Source organism: Myotis myotis, unplaced genomic scaffold (assembly GCF_014108235.1).
Source record: "Myotis myotis isolate mMyoMyo1 unplaced genomic scaffold, mMyoMyo1.p scaffold_m19_p_6, whole genome shotgun sequence".
NCBI classification, from domain to species: domain Eukaryota; kingdom Metazoa; phylum Chordata; class Mammalia; order Chiroptera; family Vespertilionidae; genus Myotis; species Myotis myotis.
The window spans coordinates 80,475,765-80,492,508 of NW_023416368.1; the positions used below are offsets into that span (position 1 = coordinate 80,475,765).

The 16,744-nt window shown below is 53.4% G+C and overlaps 1 protein-coding gene across 2 annotated transcripts; it reads left to right on the plus strand.

Moving 5' to 3' along the window:
* Positions 1-2,589: 2,589 nt before the first annotated feature.
* On the plus strand, positions 2,590-16,647 carry FSD1 (fibronectin type III and SPRY domain containing 1). 2 transcript variants are annotated; one of them, XM_036314725.1, is made up of 13 exons: positions 2,590-2,733; positions 3,679-3,774; positions 3,942-4,073; positions 4,786-4,887; positions 6,834-6,856; positions 7,060-7,181; positions 7,691-7,900; positions 12,721-12,819; positions 13,643-13,802; positions 14,148-14,227; positions 15,744-15,904; positions 16,098-16,186; positions 16,281-16,647. In XM_036314725.1, exons 1-13 carry the CDS (start codon positions 2,719-2,721, stop codon positions 16,303-16,305), a joined length of 1,314 nt encoding a protein of 437 aa, XP_036170618.1. In that variant the 5' UTR covers positions 2,590-2,718; the 3' UTR covers positions 16,306-16,647. The 2 variants fall into 2 exon arrangements, with proteins under 2 accessions (XP_036170618.1, XP_036170617.1); XM_036314724.1 differs by having other exon boundaries at positions 15,744-15,995; positions 16,281-16,640.
* Positions 16,648-16,744: the final 97 nt, after the last annotated feature.

The following is a 16,744-nucleotide window of genomic DNA, read 5'->3' on the forward strand; positions in this document are numbered from 1 at the left end:
GCAACAGAGACCCCCTGGTTCACAAAACAGAAACTATTTGCTATATTGCACTTTACAGAAAACGTTTGCCAGAGCTCTGGTCTAGAGTTATAAGTTTCAGCATGCCTTTGGTGCTGTGATTTATAACTTGATGTTCTTGGCATTTGCAGGATTTCTGTTCCTAAAAATCTGATTTGATTTTAGAGCTTGTTTCCAGCTGTTTGAAATTCTAGTCTTAAGATTCTAGAAGTGCCAAGTCCCTGCCTCTTCTCCCCACTTGCTCTCACACCCCTGTCCACCGGGAGCTGTGCTCCATCGCCCTTGGCCTCCACCAATTCAGGAATCTCCATGGTTGCCCAGCACAAGTAGTTCCCATTGTTGTTGATAGTCACGCGGTCCAGCTGCAGTGAGCTTGCCAGGTGGTCGCCAGAAGAGTCATCACTGAGGCTCTCAGACCTCCAGGCTGAGGTTGCGGTTGGTGATGTATGGCGGGCACAAGGTAACACTGTCCTGGGTCCACTCGACAAGGAGCTGCTCCCAGGCCTGAGACTGTGCCACCTGACAGGTCAAGGTCACCTGGCTGTCCTGCCTCCCCTGCAGCAACTTGGGCCCCTGTTGCACATTCAGGCCTGTGGCTCCTTGCAGGGCCGGGAGGCAGAAGAGGTGAGTGAGGCCTCTCTCTCTCTCTCTCTCTCTCTCTCTCTCTCTCTCTCTCTCTCTCTCTCTCTCTCTCTCTCTCTGTGTGTGTGTGTGTGTACACGTGCGGTCTTACTCCCAGAGCCCTTCACTGTGGTGAGGCAATAAGAGGTTAGAACCTTGCTGTCTGTATGATCTTTTGCAAGCTCACTTCTTGCTGAGCTACAGTGGCCTCATCTGTGAAACGAATATAACTCTTTCAGCACTTGTGAAATTTCAAGATGGACTTTATGACATGCCCAGCTCTCAGCCACACAAATGTCGCTTTGTATGTGCCAGGCCTGTTCTGGACACCGTGGACACAGACACAGAGGTGACTGAGACGGACAAAAATTGCACCCTCGGACAGCTGATGGCCCAGGGCAGAGAGAGACACAGGAAGTCGTGAAATAAGAACAATAATGGAGGAAAGGAAGAGGGAGTGGCAATAGGGGATGAGGATGAGGTGAGAATCTACTTACTGAGGGTGGTCAAGGAAGGCCTCTCAGGGGAGGTGACATTTGAGCCGGGGTCTGAATGGTCAAAAGAGAGAAGAAGAGGGCTGATTAGAAAAAGAATTTGCTTTTGGCACCTGTTAGATCCCCCAGAAGGGGTGAGTTTATATTAAGCTCCTGGCATTTGAGACACAATTGCAGCTGAGGATAGAGAGATGAAATCCAGGGAAGTGTTTCAGGCAGAGGGAACAGCATGTGCAAAGTCCCAGAGGAGAGATCAAGCTTGGTGTGCTGGGAAAAACAAAAAGAAAGACAAGCCAGTGGGTGGCCAAGGGGGAGGGAGGGAAGGCCTCGGGGGTGAGGTGGTGATGACAGGCCAGTGAGGCCAGGTCACGCAAGGCTGGTATGTGGGTCTTGGTTTAATTTTATCCTAAGGGCCCCCTCTGAGGACCCTTGCTAGACTCCTTCAACTCTCCTGAGGTTCTGAGTATCAGAGAGAGACAGGCCTTATTTGGCAGAGCAGAGAGACTAAGGTTTAGAGGAGCTTTGAGTGGAAGGGGTGGGCAGCTGGAGTGGTGGACAGCAGAAGGGGGTGCAGAGGGGAGAGAGGCCCAAGGAGGACCAGGGCTGTGCCCATGGACCCCACTCCTGGCCCATCAGGCCTTCCTCTCCTGGCTGGCACCTGCCACCACCTCTATCCCTCCCATGTGACAGACTTCCTGCCACAATCTCTGCCCCGGACACAGAGGCGGGTGTGACAGCTGGGCCAGGCAGCAGATGTCTGGGGAACAATGCTGCAGGGGGCTCCATTCCCAGCCACCTTTTGCCTCCGTTTCTCGAAGTTTTTTTATTTTATTTTATTTGAAAGGCATCTGCATATGTGAGTGGGAATGTGTCCCACTGAGTGGAGATCTTTCTGTAAGACTATATATAAACACACCTGGGGGGGGGGGGGGGATGGAAGGGCAGGTGATGCCGCAGTGGGGCGTGGGGACAGGGAGCAGTGGAGGTGGAAGAGCTGAATCCAGATCTCGGAGGGAAAGAAGGCATGGAAGCCAGAACGTCCGCTGGGCAAAGGCCTTGGCTTTTCAATAAATGCAAGGTTGTGAGTGGTCAGGGGCCAGATCTCGGGGGCCAGTTCTCGGTGGAACTCCAGCGTGAGCAGCAGTGTGGGTGATGCGGTGGGGAGACTGAGGCCCCGGGAGGACTCGGATGGGCTCTAGGTCACAGGGCAGGGCTTGGGGTCGAACCCAGACGTCCTATCTCCCAGCTCCAGGCTCCCTTCCGCTCAGCCATCACCGCCAATTACCAACGTCACCAAGTGCGTCCCAGGTTCGGGGGGTGCGGGGTTGGAGGTGGGTGGGTGGGTGAGCCATTAGGGGTGTCCCTGCTCGCGGAGACCCCAGCGCGGGACTACATTTCCCAGCCTGCCGCAGTGGGTGGGGGTCGCGCCTGCGCGCTGTGGCCAGTGATGGAGCGCTGAAGGGGGGCGCGGCGGCGCGGCGAGGGCTCGGCGGGCCATTGGCTCCCGGCAGCGGCCAAGGCAGCTTGGGGACCAGAAGAGCTAGCGGGGCCCGCGGGCCGGGCCGGGACGAGCTGGGCTGCAGCCATGGAGGACCAGAGGGTAAGACCAGGGCGGGGCGCGGAGGCACCCGCCTCGGGTACCCAAAGAGAGGGGACCAGGGGATGCCGCAGCGCCCTCCCTCCCGCCCCCGCCCCCAGCTGCTCTGCAGTGCAGACTCCACCCCCGCCGCAGTCTAGCCAGTCTAGCCCCTCCATTGGGAACGTAGCCCCCCACATTTGCCCAGACCCCGTATAATCCTAGCCCCCACCCCCACCCCCACCTCCGCCCAGGATCCCAGGCGCAACCTTGACCCCATCCCCCACGCCTTCCATCCGGACTGCGGACCAGGTGTCCCGGCCCCGCCCCACCAGCTCAGCACAGGTGACTCCACCGACCCTGCGCCCCCAGAAAACAGACCCGTCCGAGCCTGGGTCAGAGCTACAGGCCCCAGCAAGACCCTCCCACGCCGCCTTCCCTCCCAGCATTCCCTCCCGGCATCCCCTCCTCCAGACCATCCCCCTTCCCCACTTACCTGGGCTCCCTGGCACCCGCTCTCCTCAGCTTCCTCCGTTCTCCTTGCCAAGCCCTTTTCCGAGGGCCTCCCCTTCCCCAGGTCAGCCCATCTGCTGCAGGTATCAGTTTCCTTTGGGGTTTTCTTTTCCCAAGCGGGCCCCTCACCTTATCATGCCCCGCCTTCAGGACGGAGGTTTGCAGGCTTTGTGCTTCGGCCCAGAGTTTGTTCCTTACTGAGAGGCTCACTCTGTGCCTCAGTCTCCTCGCCTGTGAAATGGGTATCTTCATGGTGCCCACCTGCTGGGTGAGGGAAGGTAGGACCAGAGCTTCCCCCGGGGCCTGCCTCCTGCTGAGTGCCCAAGCGCATTGGCACAGTGGCCCCACACCTCCCTGGATCTCCGGAGGTTGGAGCGATGAGCTCCAAGTGAGGGAGCTGGGCCAGGCTGAGGGGCTTACTGGCCTTGTGTGTGTGCGCGCTTCCCGTGGGGGCAGGAGGCTCTGCGGAAGATCATCACCACGCTGGCTGTGAAGAATGAAGAGATTCAGAGTTTTATCTACTCCCTCAAGCAGATGCTGCTGAACATGGAGGTGAGGGCAGGTGATGGACGGGAGGGCGGGGGCAGCCCTGTGAGCGAGCCTGTTGCTGCTGATAACCGTGGAACTCGGCCCGGCTGCCATGTCCAGGCCTCAGTTTCCCCATCTGAGCATGGGCTTTGGCCAGTCCTGGCTGTTGAGACCTGCAACGTCTCTCCAAGGCGAACTCGGCCAAGGTGCAGGAGGACCTGGAGGCGGAGTTCCAGTCCCTTTTCTCCCTCCTGGAGGAGCTGAAGGAGGGGATGCTCATGAAGATAAAACAGGACCGTGCCAGCCGAACCTACGAGCTGCAGGTGTGTGTCTCGGGGGACTCTCCAAGACCCCAGATGCCATCTCCACTGCACCCCTCAGCTCTCAGCTGGCCTCATGTGTTTCCAAACCTGCCCCTTTTCCTTGTCCCTTCTTGGAGATGCTCCCGTGTTCCCAGTGTCCAGAGCCAGACACCCTGATGATGCTGGCCTCGCCGCCTCTTTCCCAGGTCTCTTGCCTGTCCCCTCCTTGGCCATGACCTATCAACCCCCCACCCACCTGTTCTCCCTCTTAATCCCCTGTCCATTCCGCCCGCTTGTCGCCATTGCCACAGCCACACCCCCACAGCTGGCTGTTCCTCCCTCCTGTTCTCACCCAGTGACTCGTTTCTCAGCCCTTCCCACTGGTCCCCCAGATCTGATGGCCAAATACCCCCCATGGCTCCTGTGGGATTGGTGGGGCTGTATTGAAACCTCCTGGGCAACTTCCTAACACCCCAGATTCCCATCCCCGGGGACGTTGAGCCCTGGGCCTCAGGTGTGGCCTGGGCACGTGAGTGTTTGAGGAAGGATCCCCAGGTGATGCTGATGTTCTTCGAGGAGCAACACCCAACCTTTCAACCTTTCTCCAGCTCCCGCTCCCACCTGGAGCTGGAAAAGGGTGTGGTGCCCTGAATCCCAAAGGCATGGGGAGGCCTGGGAGGGTTTGATGCACTGGGGTGAGAGGTTTCCTTCCTCGGTGCCCTGCCACCCGCAGAACCAGCTGGCTGCCTGCACGCGGGCCCTGGAGAGCTCTGAGGAGCTTCTGGAGACGGCCAACCAGACCCTGCAGGCCACAGACAGCGAAGACTTTCCTCAGGTGGGGCCTCAGAAGCCATGCTGGTAGGGCTGCCAGACAGAATGCAGGACACCCCGTTAAATTTGCATTTCATGTCCACCATGAGTAACTTTTTAGTAAAGTAACTTTACTAAAAAGTATGGCCCATGCAATATTTAGGATAAGTATGTTCCATGTGATCTTTGGGACATACTTATAAAAAAAAAAAATTATTGGCCCTCGCCAGGTGGCGTGGTTGAAGCATCATTCCAATGACCCACGGTTGCAGATCCCTGCTCAGAGCACGTGCAAGAATTAACCAGTGAATGTGTGGACTGGTCGAACAACAAATCTCTCTCTCTCTCTGAAAATCAAGAAATAAAAGTTTTAAAAATAAGTAAATAATAATTATTTGTTGTTAACCTGAAGTTCATACTTAACAAAGAATAATTTTTTTAGTATAAGTATATCCCATGCAAATGTTTATATAAGTATTTCTCAAATGTTGCATGGGATATATTTATATTAAAATAATAATTATGTATTTGAAATTTAAATTTAACAAGGAGTAATTTTTTAGTATACTATATCCCATGCAATATTTAGTACGGCAGGTCCTTGAATAACATTGTTTTATTCAAAGTTGTTTTGTTATAACACTGACAAGGGGGCGAAAATTCTGGTTGAGGCCACTCTCTGTGTCGAGGGTGCACGTTCTCTCCATATCCGCGTGGGTTTCTCCAGGGACTCCAGTTCCCTCCACATCCCAAAGCTGGGCACGTGGGGTGAATTGGCGTGTCTACCCTGTCCCAGTCCGAATCGAGTGCGGGGTGGGTGTAAGTGCGCCGGTGATGGGAAGGTGTCTTGTCCAGGGTGGGTCCCTACTGGTGCCCTGAGTTGCTGGGAAAGGCTCTAGCCACCTGCAACCCAGAATTGGAATCAGGAGGTTGGAAATCATTCTCTTTCTTTCTTTCTTTCTTTTTTTTTAATATATTTTATTGATTTTTTACAGAGAGGAAGGGAGAGAGATAGAGAGCCAGAAACATCGATGAGAGAGAAACATCGATCAGCTGCCTCCTGCACACCTCCCACTGGGGATGTGCCTGCAACCCAGGTACATGCCCTTGACCGGAATCGAACCCGGGACCCCTCAGTCCGCAAGCCAACGCTCTATCCACTGAGCCAAACCGGTTTCGGCCATTCTCTTTCTTGTTTTTTTAATCCTTCTTAAATGGGTGTACAGCTCACAGTTATTTCCATGTTTAATATTAGAAGTGTTTGGGGCCTTTATTTAGAAGTTTGGTGATGTTCTTGTGACCAGAAATAGGCTATAGGAACCTACCTCTTGTTTATATTAGTTAGCCTATCATAAGGTTGATTTTATTACTCATCATTTCGCTTAAAGTTGCAGTTTCTAAGAACCTATTGACACCCTAGCCGGTTTTGCTCAGTGGATAGAGCATCGGCCTGCGGACGGAAGGGTCCCACGTTCGATTCCGGTCAAGGGCACATGCCTGGGTTACAGGCTCAGTCCAATGTGCAGGAAGCAGCCAATCAATGATTCCCTCTCATCGTTGATGTTTGTACTTCTCTCTTCCTCCCCCTTCCTCTCTGAAAGCAATATATATATATATATTTAAGACCCTATTGACGACATTGAGGACTTACTGTATATGTATGTTATAAATATCGAATAGGACATACCTATAACTAAAAAAAGCATTGTTGATCTAAAATGCAAATTAACTGGCTGTCCTGTGTTTTTTATTTGCTAACTCTGCCAATTGTATGTTCTGGGCACTGGGCAGGAGGTGGGGGAGGGGTGCTGTCTTTGCCCTTCTGTCCTTTTAGGGCGCAGCCAAGGGTTTCTGCCCCAGTGCTGGGGACTTTAGCATGGCTGCCGCGCTGGACCTCAGTCTTCCTGTCTGTACAGTGGTTTTCTAATGCAGTCGCGACAACTCTGAATTTTATTCTGTCCCTCTTTCTAGGCTGCCAAGCAACTCAAAGATGGGTAAGATACTGGATCTGGCCCCCACCCCAGTGTCCTGCCCATGGTATGACGGTGGGGACACCCAGGTGAGGGTCCCTTGGCCCAGAGCACTGGACCAAAACCAGGGGGAGGGAGTCACCCCCATACCTCAGAGGACCAGGCGGGGGGGAGGGCCCCCCCCCGAGATGCCTGCCAGCAGGCTGCCTCCACTTCCTTCCCTGCAGTGTGACCATGGCCCCTGCCTTCCGGCTGTCACTGAAAGCCAAGGTCAGCGACAACATGAGTCACCTCATGGTGGACTTTGCCCAGGAGAGGAGGATGCTACAGGCACTCAAGTTCCTGCCGGGTGAGAGGGGACCGCCCCAGGGTTTCAGAGAAGTGGCTGGGGCGTCTGGGAGGCCCTGAGAGAAGGCTTGGAGTAAGGCTGACAGCCAGGTGTGGGGACCCCAAAAATGCCCTTGGGTGGAGCCATAAAGAAGCCCCCCTGGTGCCACCGGGAGGCCACACACCTGGTGGAATCCTGAGGAAGCCCCGCCCCTCGTGGCAGAGCCCCAATGGCCCCGCCCAGCAGTGGTGGCGTCCATGGAGGCCACGCCCCTAGTTGGTAGAGAATTCTGGAAATGTTCTACCTGTAAGTGGTGGAATCCTGAAAAGGCCCAGCCATTTGTTGGTTGAACCCTGAAAAAGCTTTGCCCCCCCCCCAACACTTTGATGGAACCTGATGAGGCTGCACCCCCAGGCCCCAGAACTCAGAGAGGCCCCCATGCGTGGGGTCCAGAGGAGGCCTCATCCCCAAGGAGGCCTATCCTGTGGACGGGCTCAGCAAGGCCTGCCCCCTCCCCCTCTCCTGGCCAGTCCCCAGTGCCCCTGTGATCGACCTGGCCGAGACTCTGGTGGCAGACAACTGTGTGACGCTGGTGTGGCGCATGCCGGAGGAGGACAGCAAGATCGACCACTACGTGCTGGAGTACCGGCGGACAAACTTCGAGGGCCCGCCCCGCCTCAAGGAGGACCAGCCCTGGATGGTTGTGGAGGGCATCCGGCAGACGGAGTACACCCTGACCGGTAAGGGCGGCTCGGCCCAGCCGCCAGCCCCCCTGTGCCGCCCAGTCCCTCCTGGCTCCCGTCTCCCTGTCAGCCAGCTGGAGGTGGGTGGGTGGTCCCCCATACTCATGGGTGGGAGAGCAGCCTGGATGGACTGACCAGGAGCAGCAGGAAGTAGTAATAACAAGGCTACTGATGACAGCACCTGCACCACTGACTGAGGGCTCACTGTGTGCTAAACGCTTTACCCACACGTAACAGGCAGGCTTATCACCATGTTACAGATGAGGGACACAGGGGAAGAAGGCACCCTCCATCCACATCTTATCTCTACTCTCCTTCATTCATTCATTCATTCATTCATTCATTCCAGTTTACTGAGTGAGTACATTGTACTAGGTGCTGTCCTTACAGCAGTGAGAAAGCAGACAAAAATCCCTCCCCTCATGGAGCTGGTGTTCTGGGGCCACCCTCTCAGGATTGGGGGATTTCCTTGGCAGGTACAAGAAAGCAGAAAGGCTCTGCCAGTGTGGTTCAGTGGTTGAGCGTCCTCCCATGAACCAGAGGTTGTGGTTCGATTCTGGTCAGAGCACGTGCCTGGGTTGCCGGCTTGATCCGTGCAGGAGGCAGTGTTGATGTTTCTCTCAGGAAGTAATAATAACAGTTATTACTCTGAAATCAATAAAAACATATTAAAAAAAAAAAAGAAAGCTTGGGGGAGTCCACCCAGCTGGTAGGGGAGGGTCTGATGGGGGAGGGAGTTGGGTGTCAGAGCCACCCTGGGCCAGGGAAACGCTCAGGGCGGGGGAGCCTTGCTGGCAGGATAACTAGCACCACAGCTCCTGCGCTGTAATCAGCCTGTTCCTGGTCTGTAATTAGCAAACATAGTTAATAATAAGTATGCTAATTGCGGGAAAGAAAAGCCACCCGTCTACAAGATGGCCTGAGAAGCGATTGGTTTATCCTTTGCGTGGGAATCAAAATAAACACACCCCATTTTTCCTCAATCTTTTTTATTGTGGTAAAATACATATAACATAGCATTTATCATCTTAACCTCTTTTTTTACTTTTTTTATTTTAGAGGTCATTTTTTGTTGTTGTTAATCCTCACCCGAGGATCTTTTCCAATTGATTTTTAGAGAGAGTGGAAGGGAGGGGAAGAGACAGAGAGAGAAACATAGATGTGAGAGAGATGCATCGATTGGTTGCCTCCCACATGCACCCCAACCAGGGCCAGGGATTGAGCCTGCAACTGAGGTACATGCCCTTGACCAGAATCGAACCTGGGACCCTTCAGTCCAGAGGCCGACACTCTATCCACTGAGCCAAACAGGCTAGGGCTACAGGACATTTATTAAAGCTGGGGAAGGGCCTAGGGATAACAGGAGAGGGACTAGGTTGGGAAATGAGCCTAGGTCGGGCTGCTTTGGCTGATTAAGAAGTCAGAGATATATTTAAAGGAGAATAAATACACTTCACAGGATAAAAGAAGAAAAATTTTGCCAACAAAATTGCATCTTACATGGAGGGAGTAATTGTAACTAAATAATAAATTTAGGGCCCTGACCGGTTTGGCTCAGTGGATAGAGCGTCGGCCTGCGGACGGAAAGGTCCCAGGTTCGATTCCAGTCAGGGGCATGTGCCTTGGTTGTGGGCACATTCCCAGTAGGAGGTGTGCAGGAGGCAGCTGATGGATGTTTCTCTCTCATCGATGTTTCTGGCTCTCTATCCCTCTCCCTTCCTCTCTGTAAAAAACAAATAAAATATATATTTAAAAAATAAAAAAATAAAAAATAATAAATTTAGGTGAAAACTTAAAAAAAAAAAGTCAGAGAAAAGGGAGTCTTGGGAACAGGTTCAGGGGGGTTAGTCCTGGATGAGCTGTCACTGCTCATTGCTGCCCTGGGTGCAAGCTTTGTGGGGTCCTTCAAGTTTAGGATTGGGGAAAGAAGGGCCGAGGAGGCTTGGGCGTGCTCCTGGGAGGGAGAGCAGTCCAATCTTAACCATTTTATTTTACTTTATTTATTTATTTTTTAAAATATATTTTATTGATTTTTCACAGAGAGGAAGGGAGAGGGCTAGAGTTAGAAACATCGATGAGAGAGAAACATTGATCAGCTGCCTCATGCACACCCCCCACTGGGGGTGTGCCCGCAACCAATGTACATGCCCTTGACTGGAATTGAACCTGGGACCTTTCAGTCCGAAGGCCAGTGCTCTATCCACTGAGTCAAACCAGTCAGGGCTTATTGATTTTTTACAGAGAGGAAGGGAGAGGGATAGAGAGTTAGAAACATCTATGAGAGAGGAACATTGATCAGCTGCCTCCTGCACACCTCCCCACTGAATGTGCCCGAAACCAAGGTACATGCCCTTGACCGGAATCGAACCTGGGACCCTTGAGTCCACAGGCCGACACTCTATCCACTGAGCCAAACCGGTCAGGGCCAATCTTAATCATTTAAAGAAATATATTTTTATTGATTTCAGAGAGGAAGGGAGAGGGAGAGATAGAAACATCAATGATATACTGGGGATCGAGCCTGCACCCGGGCATGTGCCCTGACTGGGAATCGATCCCAGGACCTCTTGGTCCATGGGATGACGTCCAATCCACTGAGCTACCACAGCCAGGCTTAACCATAGGCTGTATAGTTCAGTGGCATTAACATTCACATTGTTGTGCAGCCGTCACCACCATCCATCTCTGTAACTTTTCATCTTGCAAAACTGAAAGAAACTGTCCCCATTAAACACTAACTCTCATTTCTCCTCCTCCTACTTGACTTCCTGTTCCTCTGAATTTTAGTACTAGAAGTACCGCGTATGCGTGGAGCCATACCGTGTTTATCCTCTTGTGACTGGCTGATTTCGTTGAGCATGTCTTCCAGGTTCATCCATGTTGTAGCACGTGTCAGAATTTCCTTCCTTTTTTTAGGCTGAACAATAGTCCATTGTCTGGGTATGTCCCGCTTCCTCCAGCAGTGGCAGCTTACATGGCTGTAGTTCAGTATCAGAACCAGGAAGCCGACAAGGCTACATTCTACAGTGTTGATTCACATTCCACCAGTTTCACACACCCTCCGTGTGTGTGTGTGTGTGTGTGTGTGTGTGTGTGTGTGTGTGATCCCTTATGCAATCTTATCCCACAGGCAAATTCCTGTCACCACCACCACAGTCCAGGTAGAGATCTGCTCTGTCACAGGCTTTCTGATGCATCCTTTTTATAGCCACACTCTCTCGCCTTTTACAAAATTCCTACTGAGTTAGTTCCTCCGGGCAGGAAGTCAAATCTATTAAGAGGTGTGTGGTATTGAGGAACAGGTGAATGTGCTCACCTGTGGAAATAACCTATGTTTACTTGCAATCAACCTACTATCTCGTTGATTGCCTGGAAAGACAGAAGGGTTTTGGTTGTTTATGACTTCCATTCCTCAGCTCATCTCATCCTCATGTGAACCCTGCTCAGCGTGGGGAATATGATCGCTGTTTTGCAGAATAGGAAACTGAGGCACAGTGAGTGAATCTACCAGCGGTTCTCAACCTGTGGGTCGCGACCCCTTTGGCGGTCGAATGACCCTTTCACAGGGGTCGCCTAAGACCATCCTGCATATCAGATATTTACATTACGATTCATAACAGTAGCAACACTACAGTTATGAAGTAGCAACGAAAATAATTTTATGGTTGGGTCACAACATGAGGAACTGTATTTAAAGGGCCAGAAGGTTGAGAACCACTGCCTACTAGTGGTCAGCAAACTGCAGCTCGAAAGCCACATGCGGCACTTTGGCCCCTTGAGTGTGGCTCTTCCACAAAATACCACGTGCGGGCACGCACGTACAGTGCGATTGAAACTTCGTGGCCCATGCGCAGAAGTCGGTATTTTGTGTAAGAGCCACACTCAAGGGGCCAAAGAGCCGCATGTGGCTCGCGAGCCGCAGTTTGCCGACCCCTAGACCATGTCCCATTATTTGAATCTGAGCCTTCTGGGTGGCAGTTTTAGTTCTCGAGCAGTAGATGGCGCTGCCGAGCAAACCCTTGAATTCAGAGAAGGGAATCCAAAGACGGGTGAGGCAGTTTGGGTGGGAACCCGGGAGAGGTGGCGAGGGGGAAGGAGCCTGCAAAGACCAAGGGGAGCAACCAGAAGGGGCAGCCAGGAGAGGGCAGTGCTCTGGCTGCCGAGGAAGGACAGTGTTCTTAGGAGGGAAAGAGTGGTCACTGAGGGGGTCCTGCAAGGCGGGGGGGGGGGGGGGGGGGGGGGGGGGGGGGGGGGAGGGGGGGAGCAGGTTGAGGGGGCAGCGAAGGGGGTGTTCCTAAGCTCTCCAAAGAGGTTTAACTTGAGGGGGAAGACAGCTCGAAAGCTTCTTTTTATTTTTTAAGATCGGAAGCAACCTTAAGAAAAGGACAGAAGGGAGGGCAAGATATATAGCCTAGTAGAAGGGAAAATCTTTCATACGTCACCAGGTACGCCCAGATCCAGGGGTTGCACTTTCTGGCTCTGGGACTTGCATTCTCCAGGAGACTAGCCAAGAGCACTGACAATTTTCCCTGGAGGCACTTCCTCCGAGCTGGCCAGCCCAGAGGAAAAAGCCGCTCTGCCCTGCTCTCTGTAATACCAGCCGGAGTCCTAGGGAAGGCTCTGGCCCGTCTGGGTGGGGTGCAGAGCCAGGTAATTCATAGCTGCACAGGTGTATGTGGGTGAGGTTTCTCAGGTAAGATGTCATTTGCAAGGGGCTCCTTAGAATGAGGCGTTTACTGCAGTGGGTTTACTGTGGGACACAGGGGCCTCGAACCTCCTGCTCTGAGTCTATGCTGATTCCCTCTGTTGTCTCCTAGGCCTCAAGTTTGACATGAAATACATGAATTTCCGCGTGAAGGCCTGCAATAAGGCAGTTGCAGGCGAGTTCTCCGAGCCAGTGACTCTGGAGACACCAGGTGACTGGCCCCCACACCTACCCTGGCTCTGATCACAACCCTTCCTGCCCGGGGCCCCAGGGACGGGCGTGAAATGAGAATCTTCAGGATGTTGTGGCCCTTTTCGCCCTTTCTGGCTGCCAGAAAGCTCAGAGCTTAGTTCACAGTAGAATTCCGCAGCCTGAGTGTCTGGTATAAAACCTGCTTCTGTCCTTTACTTTTGCTCTTGATCCCTTTATACCTGGATGATTTACGCGCGCGCACACACACACACACACACACACTCTTCCTCTCTCCCCCTTCCCCAAGTGAGTAAGTGCTCTATAGAACTGGGGAGGGTGTGTCAGCAGTGCAGACAGACTGCTTAGCCTTCAGAGCTAAGACTGCCACCCAGAAGGCTTGGATTCAAATATGGAACATGGCCTAGAAGCCTGTCTGCGCTGCTGACACACACTTCTTAGTGCATGGCCTTTTCCAGTCGAGCTTAACTGTCATATTGCTGCCCACCCCCTTTTCTGGGATTAATCCCCAATGGAAGCTCAGGGCAGCACAAGTGGTTTGAAAATGGCTCCAGGCCTGGGAGCCTTTGACAACAAGCCCTTGGCCTTACTCCTCTGGCTGTATGGTCTGCCCCCTCCCTTCTCCCCCCCATCTTGTGTCTTTTGGTGTCTTTCTGCCTGTCGTCTCTGTATCTGTCTGCCTCTGAGACTTTATTGGTGTCTTTCTCTCTGTCTCTGTCCTCTGTCCCCGTCATGGTCTGTCTTGGTCACTGTTTGTCTCTCTCTGTCTCTGTGTCTCTCCGGGTTTCCCCATCTCTGTGACTCCCACGTCTGCCCGGCCCCAGCGTTCATGTTCCGCCTGGATGCGTCCACATCCCACCAGAACCTCCGGGTGGATGATCTCTCCGTGGAGTGGGACGCCATGGGCGGGAAGGTGCAGGACATCAAAGCTCGAGAGAAAGACGGCAAGGGGCGGACGGCATCTCCCGTCAACTCCCCGGCCAGGTAGCCTGCCCCCTCCCCTCCCCAAATCTCTGGGAGAAGAGGTCAAGATGGACACAAACACACAAGCCAGTGTGGTCAAGGCTGGGGTGGAGGGAGGGACGTGGAGCTGGGGAGCCAAAATAGTGAATCGAGGGAGAGGAGCCTTTGAACTGGGTATTGACGGCTGAACAGTCTTCCAGACAAGGAAGGGCACAGCCATGTTCTGACATCAGGGGCCCAGGATATGAGAAGGACCACATACTGTCAAGGGCTGATGAGAAGTCCGCGTGGCTGGGGTGGACCAGAGAAGCATTCCAATGGGGAGGGGAGGGCTGAACTGAGCCCTCCCCTCCCTGTCACCCACAGGGGTACTCCATCTCCCAAGAGGATACCCTCAGGTCGTGGGGGACGGGATCGCTTCACAGCTGAGTCCTACACGGTGCTAGGTAAGGAGGGGGGAAGCTTGGAGGAGAGTGGGGGACTCTGGCCAGGGCTCTGATGCTGGGGTGCGGGAGAGAACTCCTTTGGCTGGGGAAACTGAGGCAGCCATCAACAACGCTTCTCTGGGAATGGTCCCAATAACGTGTTGTGGTGTTGGTGGAATGGGAAGGTTTGGGGAGGAATGATTATTGAGGGGAGCCAGAGCTTAGGGAGCTGAGGAAAGAGGCTCTGGACTGGGGAGTGGCTGGTTGGGAGCTTGAGGGGGGATTTCCTGGGTCCATCAAATAGTTGGGACTGGGGGAGTAACTGGGATTTGGGAAGTAGCTGGGAAGGAAATGATTGCTTATAAAGCAGCTGGAGGAGCCAGAGAAAGTAGCTGGTGTCAGAGAAGTTGAGAATACCTAGGATTGGAGAATTAGTTAGCACTACAGGAGTGATTAGATCCTCTGAAGGAGAAGCCAGAGTCCGTGAAGGAATTGGAGTTTAGGGAAATCACCACTATCCAGAAAAGAGCTCAAAAAAGAGGCTGAGGTTTGAAGAAGTTGGTGTGGTCAGTACTATCAGGGGGTAGAAGGTAGAGGAAGGTAGGGAGTTGCTGGGTTTTGGGGATAAGCGAAGGCCTGAGGAGAAGTTAAAGTTCTATGGAGGATTTGGATTTTCTGGAAAGCATCTGAGATTATCCAGAATTAAGGTTTGGAGAGGAAGCAGGGGAAGGTGTGGGGGTGTCTGTAGAGTGTCTGAGATTTGAGAGGGAGCTATCTAACCCCTGGGAGGAGCATAGACTAGTTGTGGTTGAGAGAGTAGCTGAGGTCAGGGAAGAGTAGACCTGGAGAAGAAATGTATCTGGAGTTAGTCCTGTTTCTGGGGAGGGGCTGAGCTCTCAGCTAGAGATGAGCTGGGATCTGGGTAGGGCAGGAGTATTCAGAGCAGCTGAAACTCAGGAATAGCTGGAATGGGGAGTAGCTGAGGTAGGAAGAATCTGGGTCTGGGGTCTGGAAAGGATGTAGACTCAGGATTCAGCTGATATCTGGAGGGGATCTGAACCCCAGGAAAAGCTGAGGCCTGGAAGAACCTGGTCTCCACAAGGAGCAAACTGGGAGTCTGGGAAGCAACAAGAAGGAGTCTGGAGTCCTGGAAAGTATCTGGGCTCCAGTAGGGAATACTTGGAATCAGCCAGGAGCAAAGGTTTGGGGATTATCTAGTTTCTGGGAAGAATTGAGGACTGAGGAGTAACTGAACATGGGGAGTTGGAAGGAGTTTTTAAGGCCTGGAAGTATCTGGAAGGAGTAGCTTGTACTTGTAGAGAATCTGAAAGGACTAGTGGAAGCTTGGAGAGAATCTGGACTTAGTATCTAGAGGAAGTTGATAAATCCTGGGAAATATCTGGGAGGAATAGCTGGGGACCTAGGAGTATCTGGAGGGAATAACTGTGGTCTGGGGAGTACCTAGGTGGCTGCCCCTTTGTGGAAGAACACCTGGGACCCTATTCTACCTGTTCTCACTGCCCAACCTGCCCCACAGGGGACACGTTGATCGACGGCGGGGAACATTACTGGGAGGTGCACTACGAGCCAGACAGCAAGGCATTCGGCGTGGGGGTGGCCTACCGCAGCCTGGGCCGCTTCGAGCAGCTAGGCAAGACCGCGGCGTCCTGGTGCCTGCACATCAACAACTGGCTGCAGGTCAGCTTCACCGCCAAGCATGCCAACAAGGCCAAGGTGCTGGATGCCCCCGTGCCTGACTGCCTGGGCGTGCACTGCGACTTCCACCAAGGTGACCCTGGGCCCCAGCTGGCATCTCCAGCCGCCTCTGCCTGTCTGATCTCTCTGCCGCAAACCCTCTAACTGGTCCCCCGTCCCTCTGCCCTCCACCCAGGCCTCCTGTCCTTCTACAACGCCCGCACCAAACAGCTGCTGCACACCTTCAAGGCCAAGTTCACTCAGCCACTGCTGCCTGCTTTCACAGTAAGGTCCCCTCCACGGCCTGAGATGGGGGTGCGTGTGGCTCTGGGGGATGACTTTGCTGCCGAGCCTCTTCTTTCCCCTCCCTGTCTCCCAGGTTTGGTGTGGCAGCTTTCAGGTGACGACAGGCCTACAGGTCCCCAGCTCCGTGCGCTGCCTGCAGAAGCGAGGCAGTGCCACCAGCAGCTCCAATACCAGCCTCACCTAGGCCAGTGCACCCAGCTGGGCTGATTTTGGGGGCCACCACCAGGTCTCGGCTGTTTTCAGCCAGGCACCCTCTTCTCACTTGCTGCTTGGAGCCTTAACTCCTAACAGGGGTCACCAACAGGAAGCAGGAACCAGGGCAGGTCCTCCTCCCCACCTCACTTCCCAATAAAGGTCAAACACTGGCCGGGTGTGCTGCTGGTTCTTGTAGAGGATCTGACACTGGCTGTGCCTTGGCCCTCTCCAGACCTCAGCTTTCCCAGCTATAAAATGGGCTTTTCTGGCAAAGTCAGATGGCAGTTTTTGCTGAGCTGAGGATCTTTAGGAGTGAATGAAGTCAGCTGATGAACAAACACC